The 14,142-nt window shown below is 35.1% G+C and overlaps 1 protein-coding gene across 10 annotated transcripts in view; it reads right to left on the bottom strand.

The window, feature by feature from the left end:
- Positions 1-14,142, bottom strand: part of CDK19 (cyclin dependent kinase 19) — a 238,585-nt gene that overhangs the window by 43,725 nt on the left and 180,718 nt on the right. For all 10 annotated transcript variants that reach the window (XM_069077058.1, XM_069077059.1, XM_069077065.1 and 7 more), the window contains 2 exons: positions 9,788-9,845; positions 4,258-4,389 (listed from right to left, as the gene is read on the bottom strand). In XM_069077058.1, the coding sequence (XP_068933159.1) occupies positions 4,258-4,389; positions 9,788-9,845 (190 nt within the window). The remainder of the gene's footprint in view (positions 1-4,257; positions 4,390-9,787; positions 9,846-14,142) is intronic.

The following is a 14,142-nucleotide window of genomic DNA, read 5'->3' as shown; positions in this document are numbered from 1 at the left end:
TAGTGCTATATGCTAAGTATAAAGAACCACCAAAACTGGAAATCTAACATCATAGTCCTAGAGGTAGAAATGAAATGAATGAAAAAGCATTTATTAGGTGCTAACTATATGCCAAGCACTGTCTGGCACTATGAATACAAATTAAAAAGTGAGACAGTTCTTCTTTCAAAGAGCTTATATTCTTTTAAGAAAGACAACACATGGGGCAGCCAGGTAGCACAGCAAGCAAGAGCACCGGCTCCAGTGTTGAGAAGACCTGGAGATCGAATCTCGGGCTCGGACACTTAGCACCCACCCAGAAACACCTGGCCGTGTAACCTTGAGCAAGTTACTTAACCCCAATTGCTTAGGGGTGGCCAGGTGGCTCAGCGAGTAAGAGCACCGACTCCAGTGTTGGGACGACCTGGAGATCGAATCCCGGGCTCAGACACTCAGCACCACACCCAGAAATAACTGGCCGTGTAACCTTGAGCAAGTTACTTAACCCCGATTACTTAAAAATAAAAAATTAAAAAAAAAAAAAAGAAAAAGAAAAAGAAAGATAACACACACAGGAGACCAGAGGCTAGAGAAAGGACTTTTGGTTTAGGTTGTCACAAAGATGATGAGATGATCCTCAGGGAATCCACCTGATACCCATTTCAGAAGTAAGGATAGTACTGATTTGATTAGTCTATACAGAATAGGAAGCAAAAGCAAAATGGAGAAAGGGGTAGGTGTGGCAATAGGGCAGATGACAAAAAACAGCAAGAAGAGAGAAAAAAGACATAAAGAGTAGGTAGATTAGACCAAATGGACATAAAGGATATTTGTGCTTGACATGATAAAACTGTGAAGGCCTTGAGGAACCAATTCTTAAAGATGACTGAAGGATGGGAAGATCCCTAAGATTGGTGGAGGGAGAATATTCTGGGCATTATTATCGTCATCGTCATCATTATTAATAAGTGACAAGTTAATAAAGGAAACACCAATAACTATTGATCTATATGCTTAATCTACCATATATAAAAAATGTTTGAGAATGATCTACTGTGATAGTAATGGCAATTAAAGATTCCCCTGTATTGGCTTGGTTTTCAAATTGATTGTGTTAAAACCCAGAGCTTGTTAATCCCACCTGTGGGATGGACTTGTTGATGTGAAAAGAAAGTCCTGAACTGGGAGGAGCTGGTGATGTAGATTTGGAGACACAAGAGAGAGGCAGAGGAACCTTTTTGGAAGCAGCACCTCGTGAAGGCAGAGAGAGAGAGACTGAGAGGATTGAATTGCCCTGGACTTTTGAGACCTGCCCCCTGAGCTGCCAAGGACTGAGGAGACATGGCTGTTGTGCTGGTACTTTGTCTGTCTGTTTTGATGTTGTTTTGCCAGATTTGTCCACTGGTGAAAGACTGTCTTGTTGAAGAAGTCCTGGAACCTGGCTGTTGGCTAAGAAGCCCTGAGACTGTCCTGCAGACAGAGTGAATACTGTCCAGTGGCGAAGGACAGTGCTGTTGTTGCAGGGGTCTGGAGACTGTCCTGCAGACAGAGTGAATACTGTCTACTGGTGAAGGACAGTGCTGTTGTTGCAGGGGTCTGGGAACCTTTCTGTTGGTTGAGAAGCCCTGAAGAAGGATTTTCTTGTTGTATGTTTACAGAAATCCTAGGAGAGGGTTTTGCTAATGTTTTCAGGGGTTCTAGGACTGTTCTACAGACAGAGAATGAATTAATGGAGGGACTGGCAATGTATCTTGTGGCCTTGCTAAGCCTTGTCTCCCCAGGAACTAAGATTGCTGAGAACTTGCCTCGTGTCAAGATGAAGAAAAGACCTCCATTTGGGTATTAGGTGCTGTGCTTAAACTTGATGTGACTCTGGGGTAGATTCAATTGTGATCCAGGGGTGGGGAACTTTTGACCTTTTTGTGTTCTATGGTTGAGCAAATGAATGTATTTTACTTATGTTTGGAAACTAATCTCCATTTGAGAAGAGGGGCTTTGTGGTGGACTAAATGAAGGTATAGCCTAGGGGTGGATAAGTATTTAGACCAGGAACTTTGTAATTGATTGAATGATTGGAAGGTCCTGGGGTGGGGTAGTCCTTGGAGATTATTTAATCACATTTAGTAAATGCTGTATTTGGAATGATGTCATGTTTTGATCTTCTCTGTTCTTGGTTGGTCGCTGAATAAAATGGAGAGCACCTATGCTGGTATTCTGAACCTTGGGAAATTGCCTTTCCTTGGTGTTACATTACATCTACACACACACACACAAGGACCTACTCACCTTAAATCACAATTTAACACTGAGAACTGAGCAGAAAGAGTGGACTTGAAAATGTTAAACTAAAATAGTTTTAGATAATAAAAGACTTACAAAAATCTTATAGCTAAATGTATGCTCAGAAATGCAAAGAATATGAGATATTTTGAATAATACTTTAAAAAAACAAACAGCAATTATCTTAAATATATTTGATCAAGAGGAAAGCAATTAATCCATTGGTCATGTCTAAAAACATATGTTTCATTCTGTGCCTCTGGTTCATCACCTCTCTATCAAAAGGTAGGAAGCATGCCTCATAACTTGTTGCTGAAGTTATAATGGATCACTGTACTGCTCAGCTCCCAAGTCTTTCAAAGTAATTTTGTATGTATGGGTCCTTTCCTATCTTTGACTTCTTTGGGGGTATATGGCAAGTAGTGGTAACACTATGTCAAAGGTATGCGTAATTAAGTGACTTTTTGGTTACATTTTCAATATTATTTTACACAATGGCTGGATCAACGCAAAGCACCAATAGCATATTACTGGGCCTGTCTTTCTGCACCTCATCCCCAAAATTTCTATTTCCATATGGTTATTGATAGCTTGCGGTTTTTCTTTTGAAAACTGTCAGATCATATCTTTTACCCATTTATGCACTGAGAAAGTGTTTGGATTTTCAAAGTTAATACTCTTGTGTACATTTCAGATTATATAAAGAATTTTTGTAAAGTATTTTTCTACATATATTCCTGATAATCTGGATATGCTGCCATTATTTAGACAGTATTACTTATATTATAGGCTGGTGATCAAAACATCTACACTTCCCACTGGCAGGGTAAAAAGAATTACCACTGAATTATGCTTTTTAATGAAGTTCTTTACACATACATACAAACAGTTAAGCACTGGTGTAAGTTTCTATTATAAATATATTTAAACAAGACCGTATTTTGTAGTAGAAAGGACATGGGACTTGGGATCAGAAATCTGGGTTTTAATTCTGGTTCAGCCATTAACTATTTATTATGACACTGGACATTCTTCTTTATGTATGCCCCTGAATTACATTTTCCTTATTTGTAAAATGAAAAGATGAAAACAGATTCTAAGGTCAATTATAAACATGCAAATTTATATCAAGATTTAAATAAATACAAATACTTGGGCATGGTTAGGTACCTTATTAAGGTATCCCATTCCTATTAAGGTAACAGATTCTTAACTATCCTAAGGCTTCAATGGAATGAATTTACTCTGAATCTCTTAGTTCAGACTCCTTTACAGGCCTTAATTTTTAGGGCTTATGCAGGGGTCTAGAACTTTCAGCAATTTCATGAAGTTATCAGAACTGAAGCTCGTCTTTTGCAACATATTTCAGCTCCCAAAGTAAATTTTTGTTTTATTTGGGGGGGAGGGAGGGTAGTCAACTCTCAGCATTCTGATGATAAAGTGTTTTATAAATCTCAAAGGTAAAAAAAAAATACCAGGCAAATGTCAGCTATTAAAATTATTATTATTTCCTAAACAGTGTCTCGCTGTCTATGATCTTTTCTAACACAAATGCTAAAAAAGAAAAATAATAGTGATGCAACCCCTCCCCTGGTCAGCAATGTGATTGTCTTTTCCCCAACATTAAAATTCCTCTATACCCAGGTACTGGCTTCTTCTTTCTTTTATTTTTGAGGGAAACTGTTCTAATCTTCTCCTCTACCCACGTAATCGACAGCCTGAATTTTGTACAAAATAAAATTTGCATTCATTCATTTCCATAGCAACAGAATCACATATCTTTGCTATATGAAAGAGCTTTCTTTCTGTTAAAGGGACCATATCCCATTTCCAAGTACAAAGACTTGGCTTACCAAATCAAACCTTTTGAAAAGATATGAAATTAGAATATAACAAGTTTCCAAAAGAGATAGCTTAGTCTGCTAAAACCACTTCACAACATTAAAATCTTTATGATAGAATATTGCCAAAGTGGTAAATTATTTTAAGCTAACTTACCAATGGCCTTTGTATAATGTCTTGCACCAAGCAATAGTTCTGGAGCTCGATACCAAAACGTTACTACTACTGGATCCAAGTCTGCTAAAGGTTTTAAAGGAGAATTGAATAATCTGGCAAAACCCATGTCAGCTAAAAAATAAAACAAGAAAATAAATTAACTTAACACTCTATACAAAGCAAAATACTACTTTTCAGCATTTTCTTATTCTTAAAATATTACTATATCTTATAAATCCTAAAAATCATGGTGCCTAGAAGTCTAAGCTTCCTAAACCATAAAATGGACTCTAAGAATATCTGTGTGTATGTTTACACCATTTCATTTAACAAATAATTATTCATGAATAATTTCTGAGTTAATTGTAGTATTATGATGAATAGGGATTATGAAGGATACTAAAAAAGCAGAGACTACCTTATACTCATTCCATAATCGGTCACTGAAGATCTATCAGAAAGAGTCATATCTTTTCATAAGACAAATATAATCAACAGCTACATTCTTTACCAAGGACTTGCCATCAAATAAGTTACAGATATAACCAACCAATGGGCTATAAAAACAAAGAAATAATAATTATATGGCTCAGTGTGAATTTAAAATGAGAAAACTGTGTTGCAAGTTACATAAAATAGATATAAATGTACTACAAAGATTATATGAGGAACCATCAAGTATGATAGCTATATAGCATCATAAATCTGTTCTAAAATCAATATTATGACCATAATAAGCATTAAATATTTAATTAATAATATTTTTCTTCTTAGAATTTAGAAGGGATTTATAAAGATGACCCAATTTTCTTAAAAAGTCCTATAAATAAGTTTGAGGTGATATTTTCTCAATAAATTTCCCAACCAGAGACAAAATCATTTCACTGATCTTAAAGCTGCTTTAAGTACAGTGGTAGATGTTTAATAAGTACTTATTATTGACATGATGATCCTTCCATTAAGTAGTTTTGTTATTGTTGTTTTTTAAAATAAAAACTAAACCAGTATTTCTCCCTTTACGTTCTCCTATCTCCTACTTATTCAAAATGTTTCCATCTTTCAATTAAGAGATTTAAACTAGATAGGCTCTAAGGTCTATTCCATTTCAAAAATCATAAAATTATAGTTATTTGGTATACCAAACCTCATAAAAATGAAAGGAAAAAGTTATTTTACTTGGTACTTTGCTGACAGCTATCAGAGTATTTTACTTTTAGAGAGCTATAAAAACAATTTCCACATTATTATAAAGCTTTAAGGATGATATCAAAACATTTCTCACAGAATTGTAGGAGACGTAATAATGTAACTGCTTAGTTCACCTAGTGCTTTCTGTATCTTGAAGCACTCTTAGAATGATGGATGCTATTACTAATATTAATGCTAATAGTAATCTATTTCAATTGGATACACACAAAAGCAAGAATTAAAGAAACACAAAGAGGTATACTTTACCTTATTTACGCATCCTTAATTATGTTCAAGGATTGGTTTTTGATGAAATACAATGAAGAATATGAGGTTCTTGGGAGCCAGGGTTCTTTCATATTTATAAATGTAACCTAGCACCTAACAGAGAGCCCAGTGTAGTGTTTTATATAAATAAGTACTGAAAGGAATTGAATTAACTATCATATCACCCTGAAATTCTAAAGAGTAAGGATGGGCCAGGGTAAATGGTTTCTACTGAAGAGTAATGAGAAATAAAACTGGATAAATAGGATAGTGTGAAACCGTGATACATTCTGAAAGGCATATTAAGAGATTTGAACTTCATCCTGTGAGTATGAATAGTACATGATATATTGGAAAGGACAATGGACTAAGGTTTTAGAAAACCTAGGTGCTAGTTCTGGTTCTATCACTCAATAACTAGAGGATTAGGGCAAGTCACTTCCTCTCTCTGGAACCCAGTTTCCTCATCTATAAAGTTAAGAGTTAGGTTAGATGGATTCTAGCTCTCTTTCAACTCCAAAATTCTTTAATTTCTAATAAGGAACCATAAGAGGTTTTTGCCCAGGAGAATGACAGTATGAAATCAAAATTTAGAAAATAAAGGCACAAATACCACTGAGATGGCTATTACTAATCTGAATGATTTATTTCTTTTCCTACAGACCTTTCCTGAAACCCCAGCATTATCCCTGTCCCCAAATTATCATATGTTTACATACTATATTCTCCAGTATAATATAAGCTCCTTGAGGTCGGAGAATAATTGACTTTTACCTACTGTCAGTAAACAAGTTAACAAGCATTTATTAAGTGCTTAATATATGTCAGGCACTATGCTAAGCAATGGGGCTACACAGCAAAGTAAAAATACAGTTTCTGCCTACAAGGAACATACATTCTAGTTGGGAAGAAAACATGAAAAACAAAATCTATATAGTAAAAGTAGGAAGTAACATCAGAGGGAAGGCATTAACAGAGCAAGAAATCTGAAAAGGCCTCTTGTAGAAGGTGGAATTTGAAGTCAATCTTAAAAAGAAGCCCAGGAAGCCAGAGGCAGAGGTGAAGAGTGGGGGCATTCTAGCCACAGACAAGGGCCAGTTCAAAGATACTAAAGAGATGGTGTGCTACTGATAAGTAACAGCAAGAAGTCCAATGCTGCTAGATTGTGGAATACATGGAAAGAAGTAAAGTACAAGATGCTGAAAAGGTAAGAAAGGGTCAGGTTTTGAAGAACTTTAAATGCCAAGTAGAAAATTTTATATTTTATCCTGAAGGTAAAAAGAAGCAACTGGAATTTAATGATTAAGAGGGTGATGTTATCAGATCTGTGCTTTAAGAAGATGACTTTGACAGTGAGTAGAAGATAGACTGGAGTGGAAAGATTTGGGACAGGGGGATCAACCAGAAGGCAATGATTAAAAAAGCAACAATTCATGTCCTGCTGGGGAGTAGCTGAGTGAAGAAAGACGGGGACACATGTAAAAGTTGTTGTGAATGTAGAAATGATGACTCAGCAAGAAATTTGTTATGTGGGGTAAATGAAAGTGAGAAATCAAGAGTGACATTAAAGTTACAAGCAAGGTGACTAAGAGGATAAATACTAAAGAGCTGGCCTGCGAGCCAGAAAGACCTAGGTACAAGTCCTGCCTCATGGGCGGCTGGGTGGCGCAGTGAATACAGCACTGGCCCTGGAGTCAGGAAGACCTGGGTTCAGATCCGGCCTCAGACACTTAACACACAAAAAAATTAAACTAACTGTGTGACCTTGGGCAAGTCACAACCGCAATTGCCCTCCAAAAAAAAAAAAAAGCACAAGTCCTGCCTCTGACACATACTGGCTATGTGGACGTGGCAAGTCGCTTAACCTCTCAGTTCTTTAGGCAATTCTCTAAGATGAAAACTTGCACTAGTGAATGGAATTTCCTCAGCCTGGAACCTCCTTATAGCAATGAAATATATTCTTATCACTAGCATATAGTATAATGCCTTGCAGATAGCAGGCTCTTAACAAATATCTGTTGAACTTAATTGAAACTTGTGGTAATAAGAGCATGGAAAACAGTTCTAAGTAGCAGCAAAAAGGAAAGACATTTAAAAAGAATCACTATGATTTGCTGACTAGTCAGCTACAGTGGGCAAAAAGTAAAAAAGCCAAAGATGATGCTCAGGTTTTGGGGTGAATGGGAGAATTATAATGCTACTGACAGAAATACATAAGCATTCTAATTACTTTAGTTTTGGACATAATGGATTTGAAGTGATGGGAAGCGATTCAAGTTGAAATGTTTAACTAGAATATGGAACTAGATCTTGAGTGAAAAAACAGATTGGTAAATAGAGATAGTGAGGGATTAATTTTCTGACTCAACAAACAGAAAGAAGTGATGGCTAAGAACTAAAAGCTTTTGCCAATTTCCAGTTAACATATAGGGAAAGAAACAAAAGGAACCATAAGAGAAAAAGAAACAAGATAATGGAGCATCACATAAGTCATAAAGGAGTTCCAATAGGTTAGAGAAAACAGTTAACATTTGCTACAAAATGTAAATGCTACAAAATTATTTTTAAAAATTGCTAAATATAAGTAATTTGATACTGGAGAGTTTAAAAAGGAATTCATAATAAAGAAACTAGAGGGAGTGAGCATGTACCATACTCAAAGAGTCAAGGAGGAGGAGGAAATATGAAAATATAAAGAAGCTTGAGTACAGCAAGGTTAAGCAAAGGTAAGAAATCTGTATACGTAGGAAATAAAGGAAAAAAAGAGTACACAAAGAGGGAGGAGGTAAAGATACTTGAATGAAAGAGGATGTATGGAAGCAATATACAAGTTGGGAAAGGTTGAGTCCCATATAAAAAAGTTAGCCTTCAAGGGTTACTTGTCCCTTATGACTCATTCAAGGAGAGACCTAATTTGAGATGAAGAGATAAATATATAGACTAAGAATATCTCCAAATTTGCTGTGATGGGATTGAGGATTGAAATTTAGGACTTAAGGAGAATGAATAAGGAAAACATCTAGGATCCAACTTTCTTTAGTTTCATACATATATTCAACATGCATTTACAAAGCAGTTGGCAGACAGAGGGTTTGGGGGAAGGGAACGAGCATTAGTTAAGCTCCTACTATGTGTCAGGAACTGTGCTAAAATAGTATCTCATCTCATCCTCACAATAACCCTGGAAGTTAGATGTTCTTATGACCCCCATTTTACAACTGAGGAAACTGAGGCAGAAGTTAAATGATCCATCCAGTTATTAAGTAAGTGAAGCTGAATTTGAACTCAGATATCCTTGACTCCAGGTTCAGGACTCTATCCATTGCTCAGCCTAGTCGCTACATTCTAAGTAAGATTAAAAAGTTTAAGAGAATTACTTTACAGGTGGGGAAACTGAGACCCAGAAAGGCTAACTTGTCCAAAGTCACACAGGTGATAAAGTGGCAGAGACAATATCTGAACTGAGATCTTTGATTAAAGTCTGAATTATTTCCACTGCACTAAGTGGTTTTCTATCTCTCACTAATCCTGGACAGGGACTTAACAGATAAAATTATATATGATTATAAACTTCTGGGGTATGATAGAGATCAGCACAGGCAGGTATATAATAAATATAAAGGTTTATGACATGGTACATAGTAGGAATTAAATGCACATGGTTCATCTGTGTTCGGTGATAAGGGGTTATTATGCTAAGTGAGGTAATATTAGTAGAGTTGGGTTATGGTTAAGTGATTATGTGTATGCATGTTTCTTAAATAAAAGAGGCAGCACAATTTACAGAAGTTATTACATGAATTTTAATATTTTGGTGGGTTAGTGACTTACCAATGCTGCTCTATCTTAGATTCATGGAGTCTTCAAGTGAAAAAGATTTTAAAAGGTTCATGGAATTTTTGAGTGAAAAGGAAAAAAAATTTTCTAGATTTTCCAATATTAAAATGTACCCTATTCCTCATATACTGTGAAAAGGAATTAATTTTATAACCAGTAACTATTTTAAGGAGCTTTATTGTGCTCTGATAAAGCAATGATAGTCACTTTCTAAATAATTTTAGCCATATTTACCTACCTATTTTGACTCTCCCCCTTTCCGGGCCTTCTCCCATTACTAGGATATTTGCTGGTTTCTAAAAAATAAAAATACAGTATTCAAACAATCAAATGAATACTTCTGACATGCTAAAAAAACTACCAAAAATGTTTTCATAACAGGATAGAAATAACAAATCAGTATCTTGTTTAAAATGCCACACTTAGTAAAAATTTACTGAGAACTTAATACATAGCATATATATTTTATATTTATATCAAATGAATAACAACTATTTTGTCAGTAAGAGTTCTGAAAACAAGATGTATTTTAGAAGCCAGTCTGTTTTATATAAGGTCAATATTTGCATTCATTTTATATAATATAGAAGAGACAATGACACATCATAAAATTATCATTTTATTAGAAGTTCTTTATCAAAATGTTTATGCAAACTTTTATACCTAACCATTTCCTTCATGCAGATAAATAAACATAATACCTTCACTTTTAATAAAGAAACTGTGCTGGGGAAAAAAGTTCAACAGTTTTTTAAACATAGTTAACAGTTACACAAGAATGAGAAATACAAAATATTTTCAAGCATTTTATAGACTCATTGCATTTGTTCCATTTGTGAAGAGATCTAAAACCCTAGTGCAGGATGGGAAGGCAATAATGGATTGTGATCTACAGTCTTCCTGGACAATTCTCAGCAAAATCTTTTCATAAATCCTAATTGTGGGTTCATCAAATATGTTAAGGTCTTCCTCTAGATCTCTCAACAATGTGTTGGATGGAATATTTTAACTGTCAATTGGTAACCCTACAGGGTCATCCCACATTCCTTTCTGGACATATAGTAACTCTCTGGTATACACCACTTCTGTAAAATTCTTCACTGGTAAAATGTTATAATTTACTCTCACTCATCATTGCCCTTTGTGGTACCTACAACTATTTGAAGGCAAGTACTTGTAGCAGCAAGCACCCCAAGCATCCTCAGAGTGGCTGCCAACACAGGTTCGTGGATCTGCTTTGATAAAGGAAAAGCAACTCAAAATGGGTTAACAAGCTTACTTTAATCAGTCAAATATGTATCATTTACCTAGTTCAGGGGAAAAGGGTCAGCACCCCGAACTTCAGAGTATACAGACAGAATTATCAAGACAGAGAAACATCAAGTAGACAGTTTTCCAAACTGTCCAACCATTACATCCATACCAAATCAACATGTGGGTTTCATCAACATCTGGGTTTTTCAAAGCCGGGGGGCTCTCAACAACAGCTTCCCAGAGTCTCATCTGATCAAATCACAGAACACTTCTCAAAGTGAGCCCCCAAAACAAAGCTACACATCAGGGCTTATATAGCCTTCAAGGCTCAGAGAATGTAACAACCTTATTGACTCACTGGCCAATCAAAAAGTATCTACTGAAAAACAAACCTCCCACCCCAGGCTCCAGGTGCACTTTAGCCTAGGGGCAGGGAAGATCTTAAAAATTTACATTCCCATTACAGTACTTCATGACTTGCAAGTGCAGAGAATAATTTCATTGAGTCAAGAAACATAAATCCACAAAGCCTACTCTATCCAGCCAACCCCCAGGCACCAACCCATGCACCCTGACACCCACCCTGGCCATCTTCTTGCCATTTTCTCTGCCTTGTGAAAATAACGCCACCCCCTTTCCTGAAGTTTCCCATATCTTGGTTTTAGATATTATAATAAAGTAAATAGTATTGCTATTTTTAGAAAATGTTACTTAACTCCCCTATGACTTTGCTCATCATTTCTATAACTTTCAAAGGCAAAATAATTTTCCTCCTAGCCACCACTTCCCTTTTATATTTGTATTCCCAGCAATTATCACAGGACTTTGCATAAATGCATTAAAAATACTTTTCATTCATTAATCCACTAAAAGGATAATGACATTTTAAAAATGGTCTTTCATTGTGAGGAAAAGCTTAGGTACACTATACAATTTCCTAAATGCAATTCAGTCTACACACCTCCTTTCCAGGTCACTACTGAACTGTCATATTTATCCAAGATATACATACGTTGATGAACCAACTATGAGCTGTCTAATCAACCACATTTCATACTATGAGTACTATGAAGAATGAAACTATTCTGAGGCACATTTTTAGGCATGACTAGTATATGGATTTGTTTTGTTTAACTATACTCATTTGATATAACAGGGCAGTAGAGAAGAATAGTAATAGTGAAATTTTTTAAAATAAGAAAAAGAAAAATGAATGTTTTAATATACACAGAACAGAACAAAATCAAGTTTATAAAGGAAATGAGATGAGCATATATTGAATAAATATTACTTTTTTAAAAACAAGTTGTATAATATAGATTGAGAGTGTCATATGCAATTTAATCCTTTCTTAGTTTTTCATTGCATAAGGAAATGTTCAAAATTGTTGGTGTTTTCCAAGCTCATAATAATAAAAAACAGATGACTAAGGGTCCCACAAAATGGTGTTTACTGTTGCCTTTAGAAACATAATGCCAATGCCATTAATTCACTGAGTAAAGTTAATAACTCAATGGTTGTCTGATTAATACGTAGATAATATCTGCTATCATTTCAAAGATAACCACTCACTCTGTTTTAGGAAGAATAATAAAATTTTTTAAACTAATTATGGAGTACACAGAGGAGGTTTTGCAACACTCTTGGGTTTGATGAAAAGTAAAATTTTGCCATTTGAGAAGATTTGCATAACTTTGGGCTTGATGTAGGTAAGATGTTGACATTTGAGAAAATGAGCATTTGCAAAACTTTACCATTAACAGGGAATTCTCTAAGAAATCCTACAACTAGGATGACTCTAGGATACAAGTTAGCAAAAATCTCCCAATTTTTACATTGTGGGAATTGAGTAAGCCACATTGACTCAATTTTGGATCTAACTCAGTCCCCTTTTTATTCAATTATGAATGAGCCTAGTTCAATTTTTGTCTTGTGAAGAAACTTAATTCAATTTTGAAAATTTTCAAAAAAATTTTGTCTTTTAACCAAGACCTGTATGGTTGGGAAGCTAGGTAACTAACTGATGACCAGAAATCCAGTCAGCTCCAAAGACTGATGCAAGGAGTTTTCTCACAACTATACATCTCAATAAACCAGTGTCTTATTTGAAAACTGACTCCATGGTGGTCAACCAGTTATTGTTTCTTTGTTCCTTTGATTGAAAACATATACTGGAGGGAGAGGCGGGGAGAGACACACCTCTTTTTTTGGTTTCAGGGAATTAAATCTATTTACTCTCCCCCTCCCAATTTGGAGAGCCCCAAATCCTTCCTCCAATTAGCAATCAGAGGGGTTGAGAGGGTTGTTCTTCCTATTTACATTTGTCATAGTCATTTTGTTTACTATCCAAATGAAATCCACTGGGGGTATATGGTATAAGGTACAAAGCCAAATTCCCTTCTATTCAAACTGATGACCAATTTTCCAAAGCACATTTATTAAATAATTCTTTGCTCATTTTTCCCCAAATAAATGTCAAAAACATTTTTTGTGATTAAATTGATCTATTTTGCCTATACTTTCTTCTATTCATTGAAAAGATACGAATTTTTCTCCTCTCTACAACTGTAAGAAATATTATTCTATTTTTCTTATTTAAATTTTTTTCAAATATTTAGATTATTGATCCACCATTAAAGTATATAATGAGATATGTTTCTAATACTATTCCTTATCAGTACTATTTAATTTTCCTACCAGTTTTTATGAAATAATTATTTGTGTCATATACGAGTCTGTTACAGTAAATGTTTGATGGCTAAGATGGTTTCAAGGTGAAAAGTCTACCGTGCTGTAACTTCCCTTACTTCTTCCTCCTGAAACAATATTTTCCAAAATATTTTTTGGTACTAGAATTTATATTTAAGATAAATATTAAATTAAAAGTTGCTTTAATTTGAGAAGCCATGTCAAGTTCTTCGTGAACGTTACTAGCATCCAAAAATGTCAATGTGAAATCAATAAATACCAATCTGGACACCTAATTTTCTCATTTCTACAAAATGTATATAAAAATTATCTACTCATGTATCAATAAATCAGGCAAGCTTTCACAACTGACTGTTTTGTCACGAAAGATCACATGATCATAGATTTCAAGTCAAATGGATCTTAGGGGCCATTTAAATCCAATTCCCTTGTACAGATGAGGAAATAAAGGCCCAAAGGAGGTTAATAAGTAACTTGGCCAAAGTTGGCACAGTAAGTGGCAGAGACAAGGTTTAAACCTAGGTGTTCCAATTTCAAATCCAGTGCATCTTTTCTACTATATCACTATGCCATCATGTAAGTAAATGAAAGGTGTATAGAATAAAAGATCCCTCTGTTTGTTTACTATAA

The sequence above is a fragment of the Petaurus breviceps genome, unplaced genomic scaffold, assembly GCF_028583685.1.
Source record: "Petaurus breviceps papuanus isolate PSGF00001 unplaced genomic scaffold, PetGlider_PUasm1.0 90977, whole genome shotgun sequence".
In the NCBI taxonomy this organism is placed as follows: domain Eukaryota; kingdom Metazoa; phylum Chordata; class Mammalia; order Diprotodontia; family Petauridae; genus Petaurus; species Petaurus breviceps.
The sequence above is the reverse complement of the archived record's forward strand: the minus strand, read 5'-3'. Positions and strand labels throughout refer to the sequence as shown.